The sequence below is a fragment of the Ambystoma mexicanum genome, chromosome 7p (assembly GCF_040938575.1).
Source record: "Ambystoma mexicanum isolate Mex_15411 chromosome 7p, UKY_AmexF1_1, whole genome shotgun sequence".
Taxonomy (NCBI): domain Eukaryota; kingdom Metazoa; phylum Chordata; class Amphibia; order Caudata; family Ambystomatidae; genus Ambystoma; species Ambystoma mexicanum.
Genome location: NC_090939.1, coordinates 531,805,359 through 531,819,709, shown reverse-complemented (window position 1 = coordinate 531,819,709; position 14,351 = coordinate 531,805,359). Strand labels below are relative to the sequence as shown.

The 14,351-nt window shown below is 44.6% G+C and overlaps 1 protein-coding gene across 3 annotated transcripts in view; it reads left to right on the top strand.

The window, feature by feature from the left end:
- MYO16 (myosin XVI) overlaps positions 1–14,351 on the top strand; it is a 3,167,675-nt gene that overhangs the window by 2,813,522 nt on the left and 339,802 nt on the right. For all 3 annotated transcript variants that reach the window (XM_069636567.1, XM_069636564.1, XM_069636566.1), the window contains exon 30: positions 12,896–13,139. In XM_069636567.1, coding sequence (XP_069492668.1) covers positions 12,896–13,139 — 244 coding nt within the window. The remainder of the gene's footprint in view (positions 1–12,895; positions 13,140–14,351) is intronic.

The following is a 14,351-nucleotide window of genomic DNA, read 5'->3' as shown; positions in this document are numbered from 1 at the left end:
TGTAACCATGTCATACGGGTTGGGATCGGGAGAGTGGGAAACACCCTGACTACCCCCCTCAAGCATATTTGTAAAACACTGTCACCCCATAGGGAAAAACTCATCAAATATAGCATAGAATGGACACAAGGAACAGACAACAAAATGACGACACCATGGCCGCCTAACGGCAGTTTTGACCCGTACGTCCAACACTCACTACTGACACACATACACAACACTTACAAAGGGAAGAAGTTGGCACATCACGCGGAGGTGTTTAAGTTGTGGAGGATGTTCCAGGGATCCCGACCAGGGCCAACCGGAATGTTCACTGTGGAAGGGACGACAGAAGGGAAGGGGAGAGAGGAAACAAAGGAGGGGAAGGAGATCAAGGAGGAAGAAGGAAACGGGAAAGGGTGACCAGTAGCGCACAGTGCGCGGGAAAAGACAGGAAGGGGGGTGAAAAGCCTGATACTGTGCATGAAGTAGAAGTAAAAAAGGAAGGGACAGAAGATATGCCCCTAGCGAAGGTAGTGAAAAAGGAGGAAGGGGGGTTATATCCTGTGACGGAGCTACGAGAGGCAGCAAGGCAACAACTGACGGCAGCTGAGGGGTACTCGAACCCAACGTACAGCCCTCCACCATATACAGCTACAGGTAGCTACCGGGGGGGGAGGGAGGTGACAAGCACGGTAGGTCCGAATTGCACGCAGGTGCGCACAAAGGGAGGGAAGAACAGCGAAGAGCCCATTTCAAACATAGGACAAGACGAGTGGGTAGCAGCGCAGGTGCTCTTAAAGCTGTGGGGGACATTAACAGGAGAAGAAAAAGAGGTGGTGAGGAGAATGAATAAGGACGACGCGGGTAGCACTGGAATAAGAGGCGAGGAGAACAACACGAGACACGGAGAGCTGTCACAAGAAGAGGAGGAGATGTTGGAGGAACGATTGGCTGAATTAAGGGATGAGCGGAGTGCACTGATTAAGCAGCTCGAGAAAGAGGCACGAGGAAGAAGGAGGGAAAGGAAGGAAAGTAGGGATGAGTTAGAGAGAATGAAGGAGCGAACTGAAGAAAGGAAGAGGGAAGCGGAGAGGATGAAGGCAATAGCAGAAAGGGTATCCCAAGCAGCACAGCGTGACAGGAAGAGAGAGGAAGAAGAGAAAGAAAAGGAAATGGAACTATGGAAGAAGAAAATACTCTCCGAGAGCACCAGGAAATACGAAGAAGGTAAAGTAATAGCAAGCATATTAGAAAGGGAGAGAGAGAAATGGGAAAGGAGGAGAGAGGAAGAAAGGATATTAGAGAAGGTAAGTAGTGAGGTGATGGAGGAATTGAAAAAGAAAAGAGGGGAAATAGGTGGTGAAATAGTGGAAAAGAAGGAAGAGGAGAGAAGAGAGAGGAAAGGGGGGAGTGGGGTAAGAACATATGTGCGTCGGGATGCAGAAGTAGCTACAACATCAGCGCAAAGGGGAGTAACTGGTAGAGGAGAACAGGAAGGAACAGATTTAATAGACTTAAAAACAGTGACAATTAGGGGGAAAAGGACAGATTGGGGGTTGTCGCTCCTGGATGAATTTTGCAGTGAAGAAGAAGAGGGGGTGTGGGGAGAAGGAAGAAGCAGTGGTAGGGAGAGCTTAGATACATTGTACATTACACGCACACTGTAAAAAGAAGGAAGAAGTGAAGGGAAGTGAGGAGCAGGGAAGAAAAGTGGCAGGAGGACCAACCCATGCAGTTACACCCACATCATTACGCCCAACACGCCCACCCACACCCGCTCCTGAACACACCCCATACATCGGCAGGCTCAGAGACCTCCCAGGACGCAGGCAAGAAGAACGGACACACACACCTGCAGTAAACAAAGAGAGCAATAGGAGAAGGGGGAGAAATGAAGGAGAAGATACGACAAGCAGCGGTAATATGGATATGGCAGCAGATTTACTTGACACAGAGGAAGAGGAGGAGTACACGGATTCCACCCCGCGACAACTAGGGGGACAGATGGGGTACAATTTAATGCCACTACTGGAGAGGGGAGGGGTTAGACCACAATACGTCCCTTGGAAGCATGCTGATAAGGAGAATATAAAGTGCAGGCTCCCATCACTAAGCGGAGGAGCGGGGAAATGGATATACGAGATGGAAAAACACACCGCAGGACAGAAACTAGCAGTGGGAGACATGAAGGGTCTATTAATATCGATATTGGGGGACGCGGCAGATGACATTTGGAAGAGGGCAGGATTGCCCAGAGTTACAATAACAAACACATCACATGATGGGGCGCCATTTGCGAACTGCAGGCATGCATTATGGCAAGCCCTGAGGGTGCAGTATCCAGACACATCAGATATAGGAGCAATTACGTCATGCAAGATGCGTGAGAATGAAGATCCTGTTGATTATATCCAGGAGATTCAGGAGAAGTGGCGCATGGAAACTAGAGAGAAATGGGACAAGACACTGGCAATTTTTTACCACATACTAGTACAAGGGCTTCCGGGGGCAGTAGAAAGACAACTGAAGAAGATAGTGGGAATGGAAGCTAAGGGCTGGCCGGAAATACAACTAACGATAGTACACCACTGTAGGATGTGGCAAGAAAAGATGAAACAAAAGGAAGAAGATAGGAAAGCAGAGGAGGCAAAATTAGTGCAGAAGAAACTAACTAAGTACACCATGGAAGGAGCACTAATAACTACACCGACAACAATGACACCAAACCCCACGCAAGTAGTGGCTCCACAAGATCCCACACAGCTAGAAATAGCACCATTAACACAACCACCACAACTTATAACACAACAAATGCCCCCACCCCCACCATACACGGCTCCCACAGGAGGATGGTACATGCTACCGGGAAATGGATATTATAACAACACCAGGGGAAGGGGCGGAATGATGAGAGAGAGGGGATATGGCCAACCTGCACAACAGCAAGGGGGAGGTTTTCGGAGTTACTACCCCAATGGGCAACAAGGGTACCAAGACAATGCAGAGAGTTTCCCATGGCAGGCCAGGGAACCACCTGTATGTTGGGTTTGGGGAATGTTAGGACACATGTCACGCACATGTAGAATGAGATCCACCCCACCAGCCTGGGGGGAACAGGGACCACAAGGGCCATTGAGGGATCAGCAGGGTTACCAGCAACTGCAGGGAACACAACAGAGCAACACGCAGCAGCAAGTATCACCACAACAACAGTTGCAGACATACTCACCACCGCAGCAGCAGGTGGCAATAACACAACAACACCAAGTGCAACCAGTACAACAGCTCACTCAAATACAGGACCATAAATTGACCCCCATCGATACACCGCTGCAACAAACACAGTTAGGGAGGGGGACTATCTTGGGACACAACCCTTACACAGGAAGCGGTCAGTCACTGTACCCACAATAGGACAGCCCACAGACATTCTTGGTGTGTCCCATTCCCATCCTGTCGATAACAACTAATAGTGCAGAGGAACCACGCATTGAGGTAGCGATAGGTGACAAAAAATTCTCCTTCCTTGTTGACACAGGGGCAACCAGGTCCTGCATAAGGGAGGGTAGATTTAAAATGTCAGGCGAGGCCATGCACACCCAAGTATTTTCTGGGGCTAGAGGGTTGGTTTCCTTTACTGATAACATCTCCTTATCTATAGGAGATTATGACATGTCTGTCCCACTCCTGTATTCAAGGGAGTCGCTAGTGAACATACTTGGAAGGGACATAATGAGCAGGTTAAATATGACAATCTCCTTCACGGAGAATGGCATAATTTGCTCCACACAAGGAATAAACATGCTTGCTGCACAACAAATACTGCAAGCGTACTGTGGCCAGACAGTAGCTCGATCTGAGCCTGTGGATGGCGAGCTGTTCCAATATGGAACAGACAAGGCATTTGCATGGATGCCAGGAATAGAAGGAAAGATTTGGAGGAGGCCAGCAGCATATTTGTTCAGGCCTGAGATGCCAGCTAGTGAACCAGAGGGGAAGGTGATTTCGGTGAGCATCGAGAGCATTATAGCAACTGCAGATTACATTGCAGTACATGCCCAAGACAGGGAAGGGAGAGCATGGAGAGCAGTGATACCCCTGGCTGAGGGATGCAGGCTCACCCAGGTGTCTGATGAAGAGATCTTTTCAGAAAACAGGGGAGAAGGAGAGATGGTATTTATGATGAGTGTAGACATCTGGTTAAGAGTAACATACAAGCAAGTAGCACTGAAAATGGCTATGGCACTCGAGGCACCTGCATCTACCCCAGTACCATTTTACGAGGAAGATATGGCTAAGGTTCCAGCATCACTGTGGACCAGTCCCTATGACGTGGGCTGCATAAAGAGCATTGGAGGAGTAAAAATAAAGTTGAAAAAGGGCGCAATACTACCTAGAGTGAAGCAATACCCACTATCAAAAGAGGCAGATGAGGGCATATACGAAACCATAACGGCCCTGATAAATAATGGCATTTTGGCACCAACAGAGTCAGCATGTAACACGGCTGTGTACCCAGTGTGCAAGGCTAAAGGAGGGTCTTGGCGTTTTATCCAGGACCTTAGGCCCTTGAATTACATTGTAGAGGCAGAATACCCCATAGCAGCAAACCCAGCCATGATACTATGTGGAATACTAGCAGACGCATCACGGTTCACTGTGATTGACCTCAAAAATGCCTTTTTCTCAATACCTCTGCACCCAGATTCACAAGATTTGACAAATTTCACATACAGGAATACAAAATGGAAACACACAAGGTTACCACAAGGGTGCTGCGAGTCACCCTCAATTTTCAATAGAGTAATACAGATGGATTTGGGAAAAATTTAATTGGAAAGTACAGTGCTGCAATATGTTGATGATATAATAATTTGCAGCACAACTGAGGAGAGGTGCAGGGAAGACTCAGTGAAAATGCTAACAGTGTTGGCTGAAAAGGGGTACAAGTTAGACAAGGAAAAGTTACAGTACTGTCAGGAACAGGTACTATACATTGGTCAACTAATATCCCAGCACAGAAGAAAGATTGCACCACAAAGAGCACAAGCCATATCCAACACGCCACAACCACAAACTGTGAGGGAACTGCAGCAGTTCCTGGGCCTATGCAACTACTGCAGAGCATGGGTTTTCGACTACAGCTCATACATTGGACCCCTGCTCGAGGCATTGAGAGAAGCACAAAAAGGGGACAAGACATTGGGGTGGCAAGAGAAATGAAGGAGGCGTTTGATGAGTTGAAACACGCCATATCCACAGCTCCCGTACTAGCCACCCCAAATTACGAACATCAATTTTTCATCTTTTCACATTGCGACTCAGCAGTAATGAAAGCAGTATTGACGCAGAAAACTAGCATGGAACACAAGCCAATAGCATTCTACAGCGGTCACTTGGACCCTTTTATGCTAGGACATTTCCCTTGCGAACAGGGTCTCGCCGCAGCTGCATTTGCGGTGGAGAAATCATCATCAATAACAATGGGGTGCCCCACCACATTATTTGTGGAGCATGCGCTGTTTGCAATTTTGAACAAGCCTAAGTGCACACTAACCACACAGAGGGCATCAGGTTATGAGATCATCTTATCTAGACCCGAATTGACAATTGTCAGATGCAGTATCATAAACCCAGCCAGATTCATAGGGGAAGTTGTTGAGGAAGTTGATTATGCTCACAATTGCACACAGACTATTGAAATGTACTCCAGCACAAGGAAAGTGGAGGAGGATGCACTTAAAGGGGGGGAGATTTTGTACATTGATGGTTCGTCCACAATTGACCAAAGTGATGGGATAAGGAGAACTGGGGCAGCAGTAGTAAAAATGACAGAAGATTTGATGTATGTCCCGGTAAAATGCGTGCAATTACTGCAGCATTATTCGGCTCAGGCAGCGGAATTGGTTGCGCTGATTTTGGCACTAAAGGAAAGTGTTGACAAAAGAGTTACTATATATTCTGACAGCGCATATGTAACATCAACAGTGCTCTCCGGGTTGATAAAATGGCAGAGAAGGGGGTTTAGAAGAGCTGATGGCACCCCAGTACAACATGCCCTCTTGCTAGCAGAATTGATTGAAGTAATTAATGACCCCCAAGAGATAGCTTTGGTTAAATGCCCAGCACACGCTAATGGAGATGACTATATCTCGAAAGGAAATGAAACAGCAGACGCACATGCCAAGCATGGGGCATATTTTGGTGAATTATGGACCCCCCCAGAATCAGAGAGAGGGGGGGGGAGAGCACTAGAGTGGTGGGGAGATGTGGTGTGATGTGTGGATGTGTAGTGCCATTGTGCTGTTGAGATGTAGAGTAGTGGTTTTGCATGATGAGGTGTTCTGTTGTGTGATGTGGTGGTATGGTGGAGTTCAGTGCTGGTGGTGTGGGTGGCATGGGTGTTTTGGTGGTCTAGTCAGGTGGTGTGGCAGTCATATGAAGGTTTGTGTGGTGGAGGAGTATGGTGGTGTAGTGGTGTGGACAGTTGTGTGGAGTTGTTGAATGAGACACACTAACTAGGAAAACAAATGCTTCCACTGTGGGAGGATATCAATTCATGCGATGACTATACAAGATTAGCTGTTCTCCTGTGTCAGAGTGGACTGTTGATTTGAAGTCATATCTTCTGAGGATATCTGTATGTTGTCGGTGGTACTGCTTTCTTTCTTGTCCATGTTATGAATGTCTTGTTATTTTGGAAAGTCTGCTGTTCTGCCGATGGCCAACAGATGTCTTCATAGGAAATCACATGAACTCGTATCATGCAAATGGTCAATGTCCCTGATTAAACCTAAACTGGGGTTGAGTGGCCTAATAATTGAGCAGTTTTATAGCTGCTTATTTTAAGTAGTGTCCTTATGTACTGAAAGTGAATATGTACAGTAATCTGTAGTGTGATCTTTACTGCACGTTTGTGTAGAAGTGGGAGAAATGTACATCTGAGAGACAGTTACCATACTCAATATATAAACAATTTAATTTGGGAGTAAATAAAAGATCCTGATGTTGCCGATAAATAACCTCTGAGAAAGAGTAAGGGAAAAATAAGACAGCGTGGTTTAGAAACATTTTGCATAAAATCAGGAGAATTGTGAGAACATAAGAATGACTAGAAAATTGTATATTTGAAACATGACTGTGATAGTTATTGAAGCAGGAAACCCTTATAAGCATGCAATTCACACAGGGCTCTCTGATCATTGTATTTGTCACAGCACTCACCCTAACAATAACATGTCTACAATCCACATGGCAAACATACTAATTTGGACATTTGGCTGCATGCAAGGCTTTGGCGGTCATGTTTGAACAGATCATTTCTCTAAATATTTCACAGAGTTTTTGTCCTTAATCTCTGGAAGAAAAGCATATGTCTTGTGTTTGCCAAAGAGCAAAGGCAATTCCATCGTGTTTAGTACCAAATCAGCAAGTTTTTTTAGCTGATCCTCTCACATGTAGGCTCCTGATTGGATGAAAGGTTTTTGAACATCCCCATTTTAGTGGCTATGGTGGAAGGAGATATTCTGGTTCCAACCCCCTTTATTTTTCCTGTAGCATTAATTTTGGCCGTACGGTGGCGCTTTGCTCCACCAAAATGTCCAAACTCAAAGAGCATTTCCTCTTCATTTACACCGCTACATCAATTGGATTTGCCAATGCTTGCTTATACAGAAGGCTCACTCCCCCTTTGGCGTAGCGATTGAGGACGATTATTGTGTTTCGTTTGTTTGTGAGCACGTGGAGCCACGTACCTCAACAGTGTCTTTTGCTGGGCTATCATTACTTATTATCATCCTGGCATCCTGGCTCTGCGTACTTTGAGACGCGTTTTGCATCTGCATCTTCAAGACAAAACCCTGCTATGGACTATAGTAAATACGCACCTGCGTTCAAGATGTAGTGAACTATTTAAAGCTGTCTTTTCCATTTTCTCCTGATAACTGCTTGTTTGACATGCAAAAAAGAGATTTGTTTTTGGAGTTTACAGAGATTTCAAGTTGCCACTTATCAGATGTAAGGTGGTCAGCTAGCCTTGGTTACGAGGCTGATACCACTTTGCATTTTGGTCATTTATAAAGGGAGAGACACAGCAGATCAGTATTATTGTTATTATTATTATTATTATTATTATTATTGTTAGGGTTTTTATTGAGCATTGACCGAGCTTCGAGAAGCAACGGAGCACTTGATAATCATAGGCGGAAGAACAAGGTGAGGGGAGCAGAGAATCCAACTAGTGCGGAGTATCAACAAGGGCTGGGGAAGGTGCGCACTTTCTCAGCAAGGGTATTGTTAGCAACAGACATTACAGGAATTCAAAATTAATAAAGGTTAAACCAGAACCTCACCTGCAGGCTCTGCATAGTTTATAAAGTATGTGCGAATGATCAAGGAGTGACGTTAGGTAATAACAGTTGGCAGTAGTTTGTCCACATTACCAGTCTTGTTGGAGTTGCATCATTTCCTCCTTTGCAGTTAATTTCCATGCAGATTGATGCTGAGTAGCAGAGGAACCCATCTGTGTACTGCCACCCAAGTGAATGGCTCCTTATGGGCCCAAGCAGACCCTCATTTACTGTAAGGAAATGGCATTGCCTTGCAGTGCCTTTGTGTCCTCTACCATTACCTCCTCTGGTGTTGGGTATCCCATATGCTAATTTCACTTTCTTCTTAGTCTGTTAGGCTTTGTTCCCTGGGTAGTTGTGGACATGTCATGCACAGCTCTGCCTGGTCACCAAAAGCTCATTCAAGATCTGAAATGCACTGCATAAATCACAACTGTCTTTTTAATGAGTGCTATCTTGTCTTGTCATCTTCTGCTCCTTCAAGAGTCACTTTGCTGCAAGGTATTTGGGGAAAGGATCCAACAGACCAGAAGGAGTGTAGAATGCAATGATGAACTTGCAGTGAACAAGACGTGGGGTGGTCCCACCAGATATCTCCAACCCTGAGGTGTGTATGCACTGTGGTTTGGAGCAGGATGTAGGGCAGTAGACCAGGGAAAACTTCAAGAGAAGGAGACAGTCTCTCGATATAAAGCAGACAACAGTGGTGAGGAATTGGAAAGTCGAGTCTGAATAATGTAGTATTTTACAAGATCTGGGTATGTAGGTGCCAATAGTAATAGCCAGTTATACCACTCTTGCAAAACATATTTTCCCGTTTGAAGCAGTCAATATCCGTGTAGCCCACGGATTATGTTTTTTATTGACTGTTACTCATATTCTTTCATTATTTTCAGAGGCGTATGTCTTGTCAATAAATGTTCCAATCTTCCTTTGAATCCTTCCGATTTGTTTCTTTGTCTTCATAGAATCCGCTGCGCAATGTCCAAGCGAAGGCTGCACACTATTTCCTTTTAGATCAGGATGCTCTGTGAAGTCATTCGATTTTATTTATTTATTTATGTATGTATTTATTTAATTTACGCCGGTAGCGTGCGGGCATCAGGGCTCACAATTACACTCGTGGACAAACATATAGAGACAGGAACGTTCAAGATCCTAATGGGCCCCCTAACTAATTGGGGGATCAATTTACTTAGAAAGATGGGTTTTTTAATGCCCTTCGGAAAACTCTTGTATTCTCTTCAAGTCTGAGTTTAAGTGGGATTGCATTCCAAAATGTCATTGCGCAGACTGGGTAGGATCTTACTAAGCCACAAGCGTGTTAAAAAACAGGGCAGCAGACATGTGCCAGGTTGGAGGAGTGCAATGATCTGGACGGTGAGTAACGGGAGACTAAGGACTTCTAATAGAGCGGGACGGTCCCAAAGAGGCAACGACGAATGAGGGGCCTACTTTTGAAATTGATGCGGTCCTGCACTGGCAACCAACAGAGGTCCCTCCTGTAATTGGAGATATGTTCCTTCCTCGGAATGTTCTTGATAATCTGTACAGCGTCATTTTGAATGACTTGGCATTTCCATAGGCCGGTGGTATTTCCCTGAATCAGCAGAGCATTGCAATAATCCAACCATGATAAAATGGTTGCACGGGCAATAGTGGCACAGTTCCTTTCAGTATGGAAGGGCCTGGATGTTTTTTAGCATCCGGAGAAAGTAAATGCAATTCCTGCTGAACTGATTGGTGTATGCATCAGCATTCAAAGAAGATTCAAAGAAAGTGCCCAACGTTTTTTGTGTGCTCTGACCTGGAATGTTGCGGTTGTTAATTGTGACACTTGTATAGAGTGGTTTCAATTTGGATCGTGCCTGTGAAGCACCAAAGATCAAAAACTCCATCTTTTCTCCATTTAGGCACAACCCGTTCTGAGACATCCATGACTCTATGAAATTGTAAGTATGAAGGATTTTGGATGAATCCTGTGCATAGTCCCTGGCTGTTTCCAGAACTACTTGCGTGTCATCCACATAGTTTGTAAAAAATATATCTGATTCCTCAAGAAGCGTGGAGCGTTATGTAGAGGTTAGATAACACTGGGGACAAGCAGGCTCTCTGGGGAACCCTACACTGAATGGGGACTGACTCCTAACACTTCAAGAAAGCTTTCAGTAACACCTCAACATGAGATAGCGTTGGTTTATGTTGTTTGTGTGCTATTTCTTTTATTTTTGGGCCATCATCTGGAGGAAAATGATACTAAGAATGCAACATAGAAACTTGGAATATATTCTCTCTACGTTTAATGCAAAAAACTGACAATCTAGCATTAAGCAGCATTATGTTGGTTCATGTTGAATAAAGTTAAGTGTGTTCTTTTACTTTTCCTGTTCAAATGCAACATACCTCATGCCAAGATGAAAGGACACCAAACACGTTTGCACCATTGCAAATTATACAATCATTATAGTCCTTAACACAAAAGAGCAACACATTTCAAACAAAACATTAGAATAGTGTCGAGCCTGAGAAATCTGTGATTCTTTCCATTACAATGACAGCAAGGACAGCCAATTACAACTAAGGCACACTCAAAATGTTCATTTAACAGCAAATCAACATGCTATAAACCTATGAAAGGTGGTATACACATACCTAAAGCAGATATGTATCCATTTTAATTTCCTATTAATCACAATGCAATGTCATGCGATTATGTTTTGTCATGTTACAATGGAATTTTGTCATGATCCTTGCAGTCTTAGGGCTTGCTCAACATGTGTGCATAAAAAGGATTTCCTGGAGGAGTATCTCTCTATTTATAAAAGGGAATTGTGTGGATATGTGTGTGTATGTTTTTTTGAAATTTTCAGCATACTTCCCAACATGCTACAAACCTGACATTTGGCTTGTGGGTAGGTTCCATGGTGTAGACAATGTAAAAGTATAAAATATGCGTTTTTCTTTAATTTGTTAAAGCTTTTTTTGTAAGCGGTCTGCATTGCTTGGATATCTCTGTGTGTGTGTGTCTTCGAAATGTTCAGCATACTTCCCAACATGCTACAAACCTGTAATTTGGCAAGTTGGTAGGTTCCATGGTGTAGACAATGTAAAAAGTATAAAATATAAATGTTTCTAAATTGTGCGGTCTGCAATACGTGGATATGTCTGTGTGTCTGTTTGAAATGTCCAGCATACTTCCCAACATGCTGCAAACCTGAAATTTGGCATGTGGGTAGATTCCATGGTGTAGACAATATAACAAGTATAAAATATACCTTTTTTGGATTTAATTATTTTTTCATCGGTCTGCAATGTCTGCCCCTGACATGTGGCTTTTAGCATCACCGTTCTGCCGTAGTTCTGCATTCAATGTTCTTAAAGTTCAGCAGTTAATGAAAACTTCAGCAGTTCATTGTTCCTAAACTTTCAACACTATCAGCATTCTAGCTGACATTAGCGTCACACACTTCTGAAGTCATGCGGTAACAGGAAATGGTGCATGTCTCTTTAATAATGTCCACAATGATGATGTCCATCACATCGTGGCGATTCTCTCCTGATAATTACAGAAACTTAATTCCATGGAAGTTGCTGAATGTATGCCATCTCAACAGTACGCAGCTTACATGCTTCAGCCGTATGCATACGGGTACGGCACTACAAGCGCTGGCGCTTCAGTCCTTCACATATGGCACTTTTGTTGAGGTTGCTGCTGCCTCGGCTGTAGATCAGGACACCAATAATTTTGCTGCACAATCTCAATGCTGCAACTCAAAGGCCCTCATTACAACACCAGCGCTAAACCATGGCGCTTTTTGCACCATGGTTGCTGCCGGTGTTGTAACAAGTCTGCCAATGTTCAATGGGGAATTACCACCCCATTCCAAGGTTGGCGGGGCGGCAATTCCGCATTGAACATTGGCCCTTCCCCATTCCCATTTTTGCCCCATAGGGCTCAATGGGACTGGGGAATGCGGTAATTACGGTACCGCAAATTGCGGTACCGTAATTACCTCAAAGGTCCCTTTGCAGGTCCCTACTTTAACGGCTGGTCCAGACAAGCCATTCCGGTCGGGTCCCGCAAAGGGACCTCGTAATTAGGCGCTAAGGGGTTAACGGCGCCGCAGGCTTTTACAGCGCTGTTAACCCCTTAGCGCCAGGGTCGTAATGACCCCCAAAGTAACTGTAACAGATTCACGGGAGTCATGCTTTTCTCATGGTCAGCTTTATGTGGATTGCTCCAGAGTTGGAAACAAAGACAATTTGTTCACACTAGCTCCAACAGGAAAGACTAGAAATATTGTCTAAAATGAAGCATTGGTTTAGTACATTAAATAAACTTCAATCTAGGACTGAAGAAGGAATTACTGTGCGAAACACGGCTACACCTGCTTGTGATAAATAAAAGGGAGAAATAGTTACCTTGGAACAGATCCCCCAATGTGAAAGCTGCAATTCCCAGGAACACTGTTTGAGTATTTAAACTGAATTCAGATTAGAACTGTCTTTTGAATGACTGCCTCTTACTCCTCTTGACTTGCTCATATTTGATTACCTTATGACAGTTGTACGAGGATTTCTTGCCCGCCAACGAATGCTACAGAAGAGGAATATTAAGCAGCAGGAAGCTACCTATATCGATGGCTTCTTGCAGAACGTGGAGGATATGGGACTAGAAGTCTACGATGCGCTGGTCATCCAGAATGCTACAGACATTGCTAGAGAAAATGACCGGTTCCGTAATCAAATGAATGCTGCTTACCACCAGGAACTATCCGAGGTCACAGATGGAGAGGAGTCCCCCAAAAGGTCAGAAAAACATATTTCTTTGTTTTGACCTTTTGCAATCACCCATTGGGAAAGTTGTTTTGTGGCTCACTGCACTGCAGCAAATAGGCAATATTTAATTCGGTGTCTGGCTGTTCTTGGTGGTAATGCCCCGCTACCCATGTTATCACATGCAGGGAACCGTTTAAATCCCTGTATTCTAAGTTATTGATGGAATTGCCATTAGAACATTTGAAACCAAGACATTTTCTGTGTGAATCAAAACATAACTCAGTGGATATGGCTGCCATGGAAATGGTGAAGGGAACTCTATGAAAAGTAATTTCTCCTTTTCCATGGCATACGTGTGGGCAGCAGTACGTGTGGGCAGCAGAGATGCATGGATGGAGTGATTTGGCCGGCCAAGGTAAAGGGCCAGTGCTAAAATGTAGGGTGGGATATGTCAGGAGGTTGAGAGGCATAAGGGGTCATTGGTTGCAGCAAGGGCTTAACAGAGGTAGCTTGGATCATTGGGGATGTGGCATTTCCACAACAGGCAGCTTGGAAAGAGGTACTTTAATGGGGTATGCAGCCCATGGTCCCAGCATTCTGATTGACTGCCCCAAGGCCCTGGGTGATAATTATGCAATAAAGCCCTAGGGGGCTTTCACTGGGTACCATTGGGTTGTGGGCCAAGCTCGAAGCCTGAGCAAAATAAGTGGCTTCCTACTGTCATGAGCCAATAAAGTCACCTGCCAAGAAAATGTACCCCATGACATTTGGAGTGAACCAGGAGCCCAGGGGCTCTAATAATGAGTGCAAGAGGAAAAGTCAAACGAACACATGCAGTGTGATGGAGTGTCCACAGATCTAAAGAGAGGCACTGGATGTGCAGTGTTGGGAGTCCATTGGGAGACAGGTTCGGGGAAAGAAACAGGCAGGATCCCATGAAAGGAGAGATCCAACAGGTCATCAAGGAATATGAATATGGGCAAGCAAATGAGGGGCTGAAGTAACCAGACAATAGACAATCCTGGGGCAGACAGGGGACATCCAGCAACCTCTAAGATATGGCAGTGAAGCATGAGCAAATTGTGAACTTTGCTATTGGTTAGTGCTCAATGGTTGACCCATCAGTGGTAGTTAGCACAGTACCGGGATACAAATGGTTACAAACCACATGTCCTAAGACTTCAAATGAATTCTTGTACCAGGTTTTTACATTGCATCAAAATTCTATCTGACATGTCAAAC